Source organism: Staurois parvus, unplaced genomic scaffold, assembly GCF_062004578.1.
Source record: "Staurois parvus isolate SC_StPar_1 unplaced genomic scaffold, SC_StPar_1.0 ptg000018l, whole genome shotgun sequence".
In the NCBI taxonomy this organism is placed as follows: Eukaryota; Metazoa; Chordata; class Amphibia; order Anura; family Ranidae; genus Staurois; species Staurois parvus.
Window position 1 is genome coordinate 12,841,826 of NW_028317814.1, and position 11,222 is coordinate 12,853,047.

The 11,222-nt window shown below is 43.2% G+C and overlaps 1 protein-coding gene across 1 annotated transcript; it reads left to right on the top strand.

Moving 5' to 3' along the window:
- Positions 1-1,612: 1,612 nt before the first annotated feature.
- Positions 1,613-10,844, top strand: LOC149473088 (small ribosomal subunit protein mS34-like). Its single transcript, XM_089683791.1, has 4 exons — positions 1,613-1,729; positions 2,031-2,123; positions 5,818-5,860; positions 10,552-10,844. Exons 1-4 carry the CDS (start codon positions 1,613-1,615, stop codon positions 10,842-10,844), a joined length of 546 nt encoding a protein of 181 aa, XP_089539917.1.
- The last annotated feature ends 378 nt before the right edge of the window (positions 10,845-11,222 follow it).

An 11,222-nucleotide genomic window follows, 5' to 3' on the forward strand; every position in this document is an offset into this window, starting at 1 on the left:
ACAGCTCCTATTTGCTCTTACCAATTGTTCAGTGTCTGCCACCCCTCTCTGCCAATCCCTCCACTGGCCTCCATTCAGTGTCCTCCACCCCTCTCTGCCAATCCCTCTACTGGCCTCCATTCAGTGTCCTCCACCCCTCTCTGCCAATCCCTCCACTGGCTTCCATTCAGTGTCCTCCACCCCTCTCTGCCAATCCCTCCACTGGCTTCCATTCAGTGTCCTCCACCCCTCTCTGCCAATCCCTCCACTGGCATCCATTCAGTGTTCTCCATCCCTCTCTGCCAATCCCTCCACTGGCTTCCATTCAGTGTTCTCCACCCCTCTCTGCCAATCCCTCCACTGGCTTCCATTCAGTGTCCTCCACCCCTCTCTGCCAATCCCTCCACTGACTTCCATTCAGTGTCCTCCACCGCTCTCTGCCAATCCCTCCACTGGCCCCCATTCAGTGTCCTCCACCCCTCTCTGCCAATCCCTCCACTGGCTTCCATTCAGTGTCCTCCACCCCTCTCTGACAATCCCTCCACTGGCTTCCATTCAGTGTCCTCCACCCCTCTCTGACAATCCCTCTACTGGCTTCCATTCAGTGTCCTCCACCCCTCTCTGACAATACCTCCACTGGCTTCCGCTTACTCAACTAATTAAATTCAAGGTACTTACAACAACTTCTAAAGCCATCCACAACTCAGCCCCCAGCTACATCACTAACCTAGTCTCAAAATTCCAGTCTTCCAGTTCTTTTCCTTCCTCCCAAGACCTCCTGCTCTCCAGCTCCTTTGTTACCTCCTCTTATTCTTGCCTTCAGTACTTTTCCAAAGGTACTCCCATCCTCTGAAACTCCCTTCCCCAATGTGTCCGACTATCTCCTACCCTGTCCACTTTTAGACAATCCCTAAAAACCTCATCTCTTAAGAGAGGCTTATCCTGCCCCCTCCTAGCAACGGTACATGTATTTTTCTCTATCAGCCCATCCCCCGCAGTTATTACTTTTTGTATCAATTGACCCTCCCTCTTAGATTGTAAGCTCTACTGAGCAGGGCCCTCTGATCCCTCCTGTATTAATTTGTATTGTAACTGTACTGTCATCCTTTGTGCAAACTGCTGGCGCTATATAAATCCTGCATAATAATAATAGTACAGATTTCCTCAAATAGGACTAACCCTCTCAGATGGATATTTTATTGCAGGTGACGTCTGGCAGACTGAGACTGCCCCAGGTTTCTTTCTTAGATCTTGATTGCTCTTACAGGGAGATCTTCCTGCTATAATCCATGACTGTTCCTGGCCACCTTTGCTCTGGCTATGTTTTCCGCAGTCTAGAATAAATATGAAAACCCAATAGAGAGAATGGGACATCTCATAATGGCCACATCAGTTGTGAAAACCTGTGATGCTCAACAAAGATCTCAATAAGAGAATCCCCAGGAGATATAAAGAACTAACAGGCATTTTATCTCAGCAGCACCTACAAAGAACTAAAATATCAGTTTGGAGTTGACTGATCCTTCCACTTTAAATATAAGCGGCTCTAATACAAAAACGTGTTGTCTGTTCCAATCACAACTTACTACACATGTCCAGTCAGCAGGCATCTCTCTTCTCCAGGTAATGCTCCATGGCACAGAGTGTGGCTCTAAGGAGTAAGTATACCCAGCTGAACTCAGAGCTTCCAGCATACCTTCTGACCCTGCATCTTGGAGAAGACCTGCGCAATAAGAGATCAATCAACAACGCAATGTAGACATATATGTGTGATTTGCAATGATGCAAAAAGTTGATCTGTAATGTTAGCAAGCACCAAAAGACAATTTATATAGTGCCAACTCTCAATGAGTCAAATTTGCTTGTAAACTCTACATGTAAGAACACAAGGCCTAACCTTGCAGATACCCTCTTCTGGTCCTCCAAAAAAGCTGCCAAACACTAATCTGAAATGGTAGCTTGCGCCAAAAGACTATATATATATATATATATATATATATATATAGCCAGTTCTCAATGTGCCCCATTTGTTTGTAAACCCTGCATGTAAGAACATAGAGGTGACCAAGAAGTCCTGGCTGGAGCAATTCAATGAGCCTTGCTACTGGAATATTACTAAGGTCAAAGTGGATTACAGAGCTGAGGTGAGGGAGAGTTCAGAAGATCATGACCGCCGTCCTGAAAAATTGAGAGGGTAGAAAGTGGCGCTGACAATCTTAGCCAGAATACACACCATGGTATTTAAGCTCATCAGACTCTAAGGACTGATTCACACTAGGAATCGCACCGGTATGCGCTGCACGTTCCTGTACGATTCATATGCAGTTATGTGCAGTACGATTTCAGCCTATTCATTTTAAATGGGCTGAAATTGTACTGCACTGCACCTAAATTAGTGCATGCACTACTTTTGTAAACGCACTACAACTGGATTGCATGGTACTTTTGTACCATGCAATGTGGTGTGGGCCAATGCACTGCGTTTACTGTGTCAGTAATATTGCACTGACACCCACTGCAGGTCGCAAGGGCAGCGCATTCAGAATGCGGTGCACGAAACCCGCGCAGCATTCTAGTGTGAATCAGCCCTTAAGGATACTGCACACATGGACATGGTAGAGAAGACAGCACACTTGCTTGCCTGCCTCTTACGTCTTCTGCATGTTGTGTTCATTTTTGTGGGCTAGAAGCCAAGGTGGGGTCATGTGTAATATGGGGCTGTGGTGATGCCATGGGAACCTCATTTCATTTTTTTTTTCCCTCCTGGTGCATCAAGGGAGGGAGGCCTTGGGGTACTTTACAATGCCACGTCATCAGGGGGCTTGCTGAGGCTCTGGTTCTTGCAGCCAGCCCCCTGATGAAGTGAAACATGCATGCCATCATGAGGCCAGCTACAAGAACCCAAAATAGATAGTTCCCCCCTGATGTTGTAAGTAAATGAGATGGTGGAGCAAGACCTGGAATGCTGCAGTGGATCGGTGGTTTGACCCAGGACAACACTATATCAGCTGGATGTGTAAGTATGTATTTTGAAGGTAACCCTGCTAACAAGATAGGAGGGGAACAAAAATAGAACACAGGGATGGTAAAGGGTCATTGAGGTTGCTCTTTTAATAATACATAGAACCTTCCTAGATCTATTGCCATAATTTTCCCTACAGTTCTACATATCACTATTCTTATAGTAAATTATTTATTGTATGGTGACATAGGTTCAGATGTAACAAATACTCCAGTACAGGGTGGATTTGATTTAAATCAAACTGAGTTAAATCACAATTTAAATCACTAGTCAGTAAGGCTTGATTTAAATCCTAGTTTTCTACATAAAGACTGATTCTTGCTGGTATATCTTTAATATGCAAGTAGATGAAGATTTTTAGAATAACAACTTTTCATATTAGTTTTTTTATCCCCAGTTTAATAGGTTAATCATTCATATTTGGACAACTTTTCTGTTGTACTTAGGAAGGAGAAAAATAATCATTACCTTAATAATAACAATTTAAATAGATTTATTCAACTGAAACAATAACATTCCAGCATATGTGATTTCCTTAAACAAACATCCATGTTTGGTAACTAATTTGGCTAAACAAAATATATATATTTTAAGAAACTTAGACTGTCAGCCCCTTCCTCCTCACACTTAGTTTCACTTTCTTCTTGTGCAGATCTATTCCACTCCAAACAATCAGAAAAATATTGTTTCTATTCTATTCACTGAACTTCTTGAAACTTAGCAGTGAAGGGGTTGATTCTGTATTCTTAGGTTTGTAGAAGTTAGGATTAAGGTCTTTTTCTTAACTCTGTTCATGTTATAACATTTTTGCTGTGAAGAAGAGGCATGTGATCTCCGCTGAGTAAAATTCAGTTTTGAGAACTGCAAAAGTAAACCAAGCATCTGTGATAATATCTTGTAGGCAGAGAAACTGCCCAATAATCTTACAAAAACCTCTGGAAGAGCATGACATTGTGAATGTAGTAATGGAATTTATTTACCAAAAAAAATTAAACATATACAGCCTTATTCTACATAATTAAAAAACTAATCTTTATTTCATGATGGAATAACCTTTGGATGGTAATATATTTTTCTCAAAAAGCATTTTATTCAAAAAAATCCGATTTTAAATAAAAAAAATCAGATTTAAATAAAAACAAATCAGATTTTTTTTTAAAAAATCATTGATTTTTATCCACCCTGCTCCAGCATATACACTATATTGCCAAAAGTATTGGGACACCCCTCTAAATCATTGGATTCAGGGGTTCCAATCATTTTCATGGCCACAGGTGTATAAAATCATCACCTAGGCATGCAGACTCCTTCTACAAACATTTGTGAAAGAATGGGTCACTCTCAGGAGCTCAGTGTATTGAAGTGTGGTCCTGTGATAGGTTGCCACCTGTGCAGTAAGTCCATCCGTGATATTTCCTTACTACGAAATATTCCATGGTCAACTGTTAGTGGTATTATAACAAACTGGGAAGAACAGCAACTCAGCCACAAAGTGGTAGGCCACGTAAAATGACAGAGTGGGGTCAGCGAATGCTGAATCGCACAGTGTACAGATGTCGCCAACTGTCTGCAGAGTAAGTAGCTAAAGGCCTCCATACTTTGTGTGGCCTTTAGATTAGCACAACAACAGTGTGTAGAGAGCTTCATGGAATGGGTTTCCATGGCCAAGCAGCTGCATCCGGGCATTACATCACCAAGTACAATCCAAAGCATTGAATGCAGTAGTGTAAAGCATGCCACCACTGGACTCTAGAGCAGTGGAGATGTTTCTCTGTCTGGTAATCCAGTGGACGTGTCTGGGTTTGGCGGTTGCCAGTAAAACGGTACTTGCCTGACTGCATTGTGCCAAGTGTAAAGTTTGGTGGAGGGGGGATTACGGTGTGGGGTTGTTTTTCAGGGGTTGGGCTTGGCTCCTTAGTTCCAGTGAAGGGAACTCTTAAGGCATCAGCATACCAAGATATTTTGGACAATTTCATGCTCCCAACTTTGTGGGAACAGTTTGGGTATGTTCCCTTCTTGTTCCAACATGATTGTGCACCAGTGCACAAAAGAAGGTCCATAAAGACATGGATGATTGAGTTTGGGGTGGAGGAACTTGACTGGCCTGCACAGAGTCCTGACCTCAACCCCATAGAACACCTTTGGGATGAACTAGAGCGGAGACTGTGAGCCAGGCCTTCTCATCCAACATTCGTGCCTGACCTGACAAATGTGCTTCTGGAAGAATGATCAAACCTTCCCATAGACACCCTCCTAAACCTTGTGGACGGCCTTCCCAGAAGAGTTGAAGCTGTTATAGCTGCAAAGGGCGGGGCCAACTCAATATTGAACCCTACGGACTAAGACTGAGATGCTATTAAAGTTCATGTGTGTGTAAAGGCAGGTGTCCCAATACTTTTGGCAATATAGTGTATGTTTAGATAGCACAAACTGAGAGCTGTTGATTTCATGATAGATGTACCAGCTACATCTTGCAGAACTTTAGTTAAACCTCCAGTGTATACTTATGATAGGGACAGATTATAATTTAGAGTTGTTATTGAAAGACTGTCAGCTAAGAGCACGCACACATAAAGAGGTTTAAGGGGTGTTTTCTTTGATGTACTCCAGTGAAGATAGCTGCAGGATTCTAGAATACCACTGAAGAACTCTGAAGACCTAAGGTGACCGAAGGAGGATGGATAAATTTGAAAGGTTATGTTTGCCAACTTGCTTGATTTTCCTAAATAATATATGAAACTAGCTAGGTTTTGTTAACAGTGTGCTCATTCTTTAATCTTAATTTACATATTTTAACTTGTGTTTGTGTCTTCCAGAACATGGACCATGGGCAAGCCTGGGGTTATTTAACATATCGCGGTAGGTCCTGGTACATTAAATGTCATTACAAATTTAAAAAAAAAGCAACAGACCAAAAACATACTGTAAAAAGTTTAATAGAAATCCATGTTAATATTTTAGTTCAAAGAAATTATTAAGGGAAAGTTAATGTGTATTAAGGTAAAAAAAACCTTCTGCATGTAGCTTCCCCTTGTACTCACCTGAGCCCAATCTCAATCCAGCAGTGTGCACAGGAGCAGCCGTTCTCTTGGCTCTCTCCCTCCTCATTGGTTCCCACTGCTGTCAATCAGAGCCAGGGAGGAGCCGCGCTCTGTGCGTCTATGGACACACAGAGCCAGCTCGGAAGCAAGCATGCTTGCTATGAGGGCACTCGGTGGGGGCAAAGAGCCAGGAGTGCCAGCAGGGGAACTCACGGAGAGGAGAATTGGGGCTGCTCTGTGCAAAACCATTGCACACAGCAGTTAAGTATAACATGTTTGTTATTTAACCACTTCAAGTCCGGACACTTTTACCCCCTTCCTGTCCAGGCCAATTTTCAGCTTTCAGTGCTATCACACTTTGAATGACAATTGCGCGGTCATGCATCACTGTACCCATATGAATTTTTTAGCATTTTTTTTAAACAGATAAAGCTTTATTTTGGTGGTATTTATTCACCACTGAGATTTTTTTTTGCTATGTAAATGAAAAAGTCCCAAAATTTTGAAAAAAAGTGTTTTTCTTACAAAAGTTTGCAAATAATATTTAATCGTAAATCTTGGCCAAAATTTATTCCGTTTATCTTTTTAGTAAAACAAATAAATAAATAACCCAAATTAGTTTATAACCAAAATTATAATTTTTAAACATTTGTTTGTACATTTTTATTTTATTTTTTTATTATTATTATTATTATGTTAACATACTGTCGCCCTAGCTGTACAGTGTCACCATGGTGACACTACTACTTGTGGGGGGTGATGAAGATTTTTTTTTTTTTTTTACACTGATTGCTTTTACACCCATAAAGGCTATAAAAGCAATCATTGCTCCTTCTCTCTGGCTGCATTCTTGTAGCCATTGAGAACTACTGTGTGAGCTGTGATTGGTCACAGCTTGTCACATGGTACAAGGCTGTTGTGAATAGCTTTGTACCATGTGACCTCTGTGATCATTCACAGATTTCACACGTAGTAAGCAATGATGTCAGAAGTAACATCTTGCTTAATACTCTGCATGTGATCACTGATTGGCCAATCAGTGATTACATGATCGGTACCTTGCACAGAGGTCCCATACGACGATCGGTGTTCCACTGTGTCCGGAGGACACAGCGGGCACTAGATCACAGTGCTCCCAGGGAGTGCGCACAAGCAGGGGGCGGGGAGGCTGTTTATAAATGTTTACCCGACCCTGTACTGCCACCGTCTGGCCGTTTATATACAACAGCTGGACAGGAAGTGGTTAAAAAAAAATAAAAAGCAATCCTTTACAATTAGTTTAATAATTAAGGTTGGTGGTAAAAATGTCTGGATGACATCTAAAATACTGTTTTCTATAAAGGAAGGGGTGTGGGAGTTTGCTTAAAACCGTGCGTACATGCTCTCTGATGATCCCGTCCAGCTAGTCTTGAGGGAACATATCAACGTAGAGGAATCTTGGGGATGCATTTTGTTATATAATTCTGTTTTCATAGATCCTGTTGTCTGCAGATGACTTTATTGAAGAAAAAAAAAAAAAGCAAGTCTTTCTGGCAGGACTGCTTAGAACCCAGTGCAGCCTTCAAATGATAGCATCTGAAAGGGAGTATGCCATAAAATTTGATTGCAACATCCGACCTTTTACTCATAGGCAAGCAACACAAACTGAAGCCACAGCAAATGAGGGGTTATGAAATGTGAAAAAAAAAAATAATTGGCCAAACTAACTCATTATATTAATTTTCCAAATTCTAGTATACATTCTTACACATATACATAGGAATAGATTTACTAAAACTGGAGCGTTCAGGATCTGGTGCAGCTGTGCATGGTAGCCAATCAGCTTCTAACTTCAGCTTGTTCAATTAAGCTTTGACAAAACCTGGAAGCTGATTGGTTTCTATGCAGAGCTGCACCAGCTTTTGCACCCTCCAGTTTAAGTAGATAACCCCTATTGTTTCCTTTTAATTCTTTGTAGAGTTTGCAGTGAATAGTTTGGTAAACAGTGTAGAAAAGTAATTGATGAACTAAGCTGTTTAACCACTTGCCTACCAGGCACTTATACCCCCTTATTTACCAGGCCAATTTTCAGCTTTCAGCGCTGCCGCACTTTGATTGACAATTGCACGGTCATGCAACATTGTACCCATATGAAATTTTGATAATTTTTTTCTCACAAATAGAGCTTTCTTTTGGTGGTATTTAATCGCCACTGGGCGCTTTACTTTTTGCGCTATAAATAAAAAAGTGCAAAAAATTTGAAAAAAAAAAAAGTTTCTTTGTTTCTATTATAACATTTTTCAAACAGGCATTTTTTTCTCCTTCACTGATGTGCGTTAATGAGGCAGCACTGATGGGCACTGATAGGCGGCCCTGATGGGCACTGATAGGCAGCACTAAAGGGCACTGATAGGCAGTACTAATGAGGTGGCACGGATAGGCGGCACTGATAGACAGCACTAATGAGGTGTCACGGATAGGCGGCACTAATATGAAGCACTGATAGGTGGCACTGATAGGTGACACTGATGATGGGTACTGATAGACGGCACTGACTGGCATCACTGCTGGGCACTGACTGGCAGCACTGACTGGCACAACCCCTGGGCACTGACTGGTGGCACTGACTGGCAGCACTGCTGGGCTGCACTGGTGGGTGGCACTGGTGGGCAGCACTGGTGGGTGGGCACAGGTGGGTGGCACTGGTGGGCACAGGTGGGTGGGCACAGGTGGGTGGCACTGTTGGGCACATGTAGGTGGCACTTCTGGGCACAGGTAGGTGGCACTGCAGAGTGGCACAGGTGGATGCACTGCTGGGCACAGGTGGGTGATCTGCTGGGCACAGGTGGGCGGAGCTAGTGGGCGCACTGCTGGGCACAGGTGGGCGGAACTTGCGGGTGGCACTGCTGGGCACCGATCATCAGGGCACTGATCATCAGTGCCCTGATGATCGGTGCCGATCCCCGCTCTGACAACTGCAGGTTCTCGGCAGTACTTTCCTCACGATCTGACAGCGTGAGGAAAGTGCAGCCGAGAACCGGCACTTTCATTTCCCTCTGATCAGCGTGTCATTGGACACCGCTGATCAGGTGGTAAAAGGCGCTGTGATTGGCCTTTTACCACATCACATGATCAGCTGTGTCTGTAGGACACAGCGATCACGGAGATCGCCGGGTGCGCGCCCCCTGGGGCGCGCAGGAGAGCGCGTTCTGGGGGGACGTCATATGACGTCCACTCAGAACTGGCCGGCCGCAGTGAAGCCGTCATTCGGCTATCTGCGGTCGGCAGGTAGTTAAGAAAGAGAGTGAAGTACACTATATGGTTAACGATTTGCGGACATTTATTGACCATCAAACCCATATGAGTTTGTTGGACATCTCAGGTTAATTAAGGGTATTCGTATTGAACAATTGCCACCAGATTGTAATTGTCTGAATGTCTTTAGGAACAATCGAGTATTGTCCATGATACTTTTTTTATTTGCACTAAAGCCTGGTACACACTGAATGAGAAAAAAAACGGACAGCTCAGGAGGAGCCACTGTACTAATTATTATTGTTATATAGGATTTTTATAGCGCCAATGGTTTGCTCAGCGCTTTACATTATAGTGGGAGACAATACAGTAACAATACAGTTCAATACAAGAGGGAATTGAGGGCCCTGATCCTTGGAGCTTACAATCTAGGAGGGAGGGGTGAGTGGTACAATAGGTAAAACTGTGGGGGATGGAGTGGTTGGAAGCATAGAGGATTCCAGTATTAGCAGAGGGCGGGATAGGCTTCCCTGAAGAGAGAGATTTTAATGATCGCCTAAAGGTAAGTAGAGTAGGTGATAGTCTGATAGATTTGGGTAGGGAGTTCCAGAGAATGGGTGATGCCTTGGAGAAGTCTTGGAGATGAGCATGGGAGGAGGAGATAAGGGAGCTAGAGAGTAGGAGGTCTTGCGAGGAGCAAAGAGTACGGTTTGGGTGATAGAGATAAGATCAGATATGTAAATTGGGGCAGTGTTGTGGATGGCTTTGTATGTCATAGTATACTAATGATCCGATATTGGTACAGCGAGCTCCCCTGCTGTGCTATTGGGTTCTGACAGGGATGCCCCCCATCCCGGACAGAACACTTCGGTCAACACTGTCAGCCATTGGCTGAGAGCACTGATCAGGAGCTGATCAGCAGACCTTCTTCAATCATGCCTCTTTGACAGAAGCCGACCGAACGTCTGGCTTCTGACAGACCGGCTACCACATCGGGCCAAATATCCAATAAAAATTGGAAGATGCCAAAATACCGCTCGACATTTGGCCCGTGTGTAGTAGGCTTGACATCCAAATCTAAATGTCTTTGTATGCTAGAGAATTGTAGAATGAACAGTACCCTTCACTAAAACACATTCACTCAATTATTTGGAGTGGGGTCCTTGTAGCTTTGGCCATATAGCGTATTTCTCATCCAGGATCATAAGCAGAGCCTATCTTAGGTAGAGTGACTTGATGATCTTATATTGATGGTCATCTTCTTCATTCACCCAGGTAAAACCGTGCCTGAAGAGCAGGAGATCAGCAAAGTCATGTACCATGACTGGCGTCTTATACCACGGCATGAAGAAGAGAACTTCAAGCAATTTATCCCTCTGCCGGAGCCAGAACCTGTCCGCTATGTGCCATACCCACCACTACTGAGGGCTATTGCTCTGGCTCAGTTGCAGAAAGAAGGAAAGCCTTTAACAGAGCCCATGCTGGACATTGGGAGATTACGGGAATCTGATCATGAGCTCCAAAAGGAGCTTAAAGTGAGGAGAGCCAAAACAGGGACACCAGTGTGATAAGGCCATGGACTTCTGCTACTTCCTAGAAACATGGATTCATGTACAGTTTATTGTCAGCAGCGTGACCTTCAAACCAAAATGGCAACAAAGTGCCATGGTAATTGGGGTTGTGGGCTCTGCTCTTTGTTGAGGGTTGTTTTCAGTTATAGACCATACTGAGTAAAGACTACACAACACCTTCCGTAATTGAAAATTGTCATTTTTACTCAATGACACCATAAGTAACTGTTGGACTTTCCTATTTGATGTTTACTGGGCTGTAATAAAACTTTATATAAAATCACACCATTATGTGCTACTGAGAATTTAAAGGCATTCCATATATGCAGTGCTCAGCATAAATGAGTACACCCCTTTTGAAAAGTAAGATTTTAT

What these genes read in the sequence shown, in the direction of transcription:
- LOC149473088 (XM_089683791.1), top strand. Translation starts at nt 1,613, where the DNA reads ATGGCACAGAGTGTGGCTCTAAGGAGTAAGTATACCCAGCTGAACTCA. An exon ending in AAGTGGATTACAGAGCTGAG is followed by an intron (nt 2,124 to 5,817) that starts GTGAGGGAGAGT and finishes TGTGTCTTCCAG; the next exon opens with AACATGGACCATGGGCAAGC. An exon ending in GGGTTATTTAACATATCGCG is followed by an intron (nt 5,861 to 10,551) that starts GTAGGTCCTGGT and finishes TCATTCACCCAG; the next exon opens with GTAAAACCGTGCCTGAAGAG.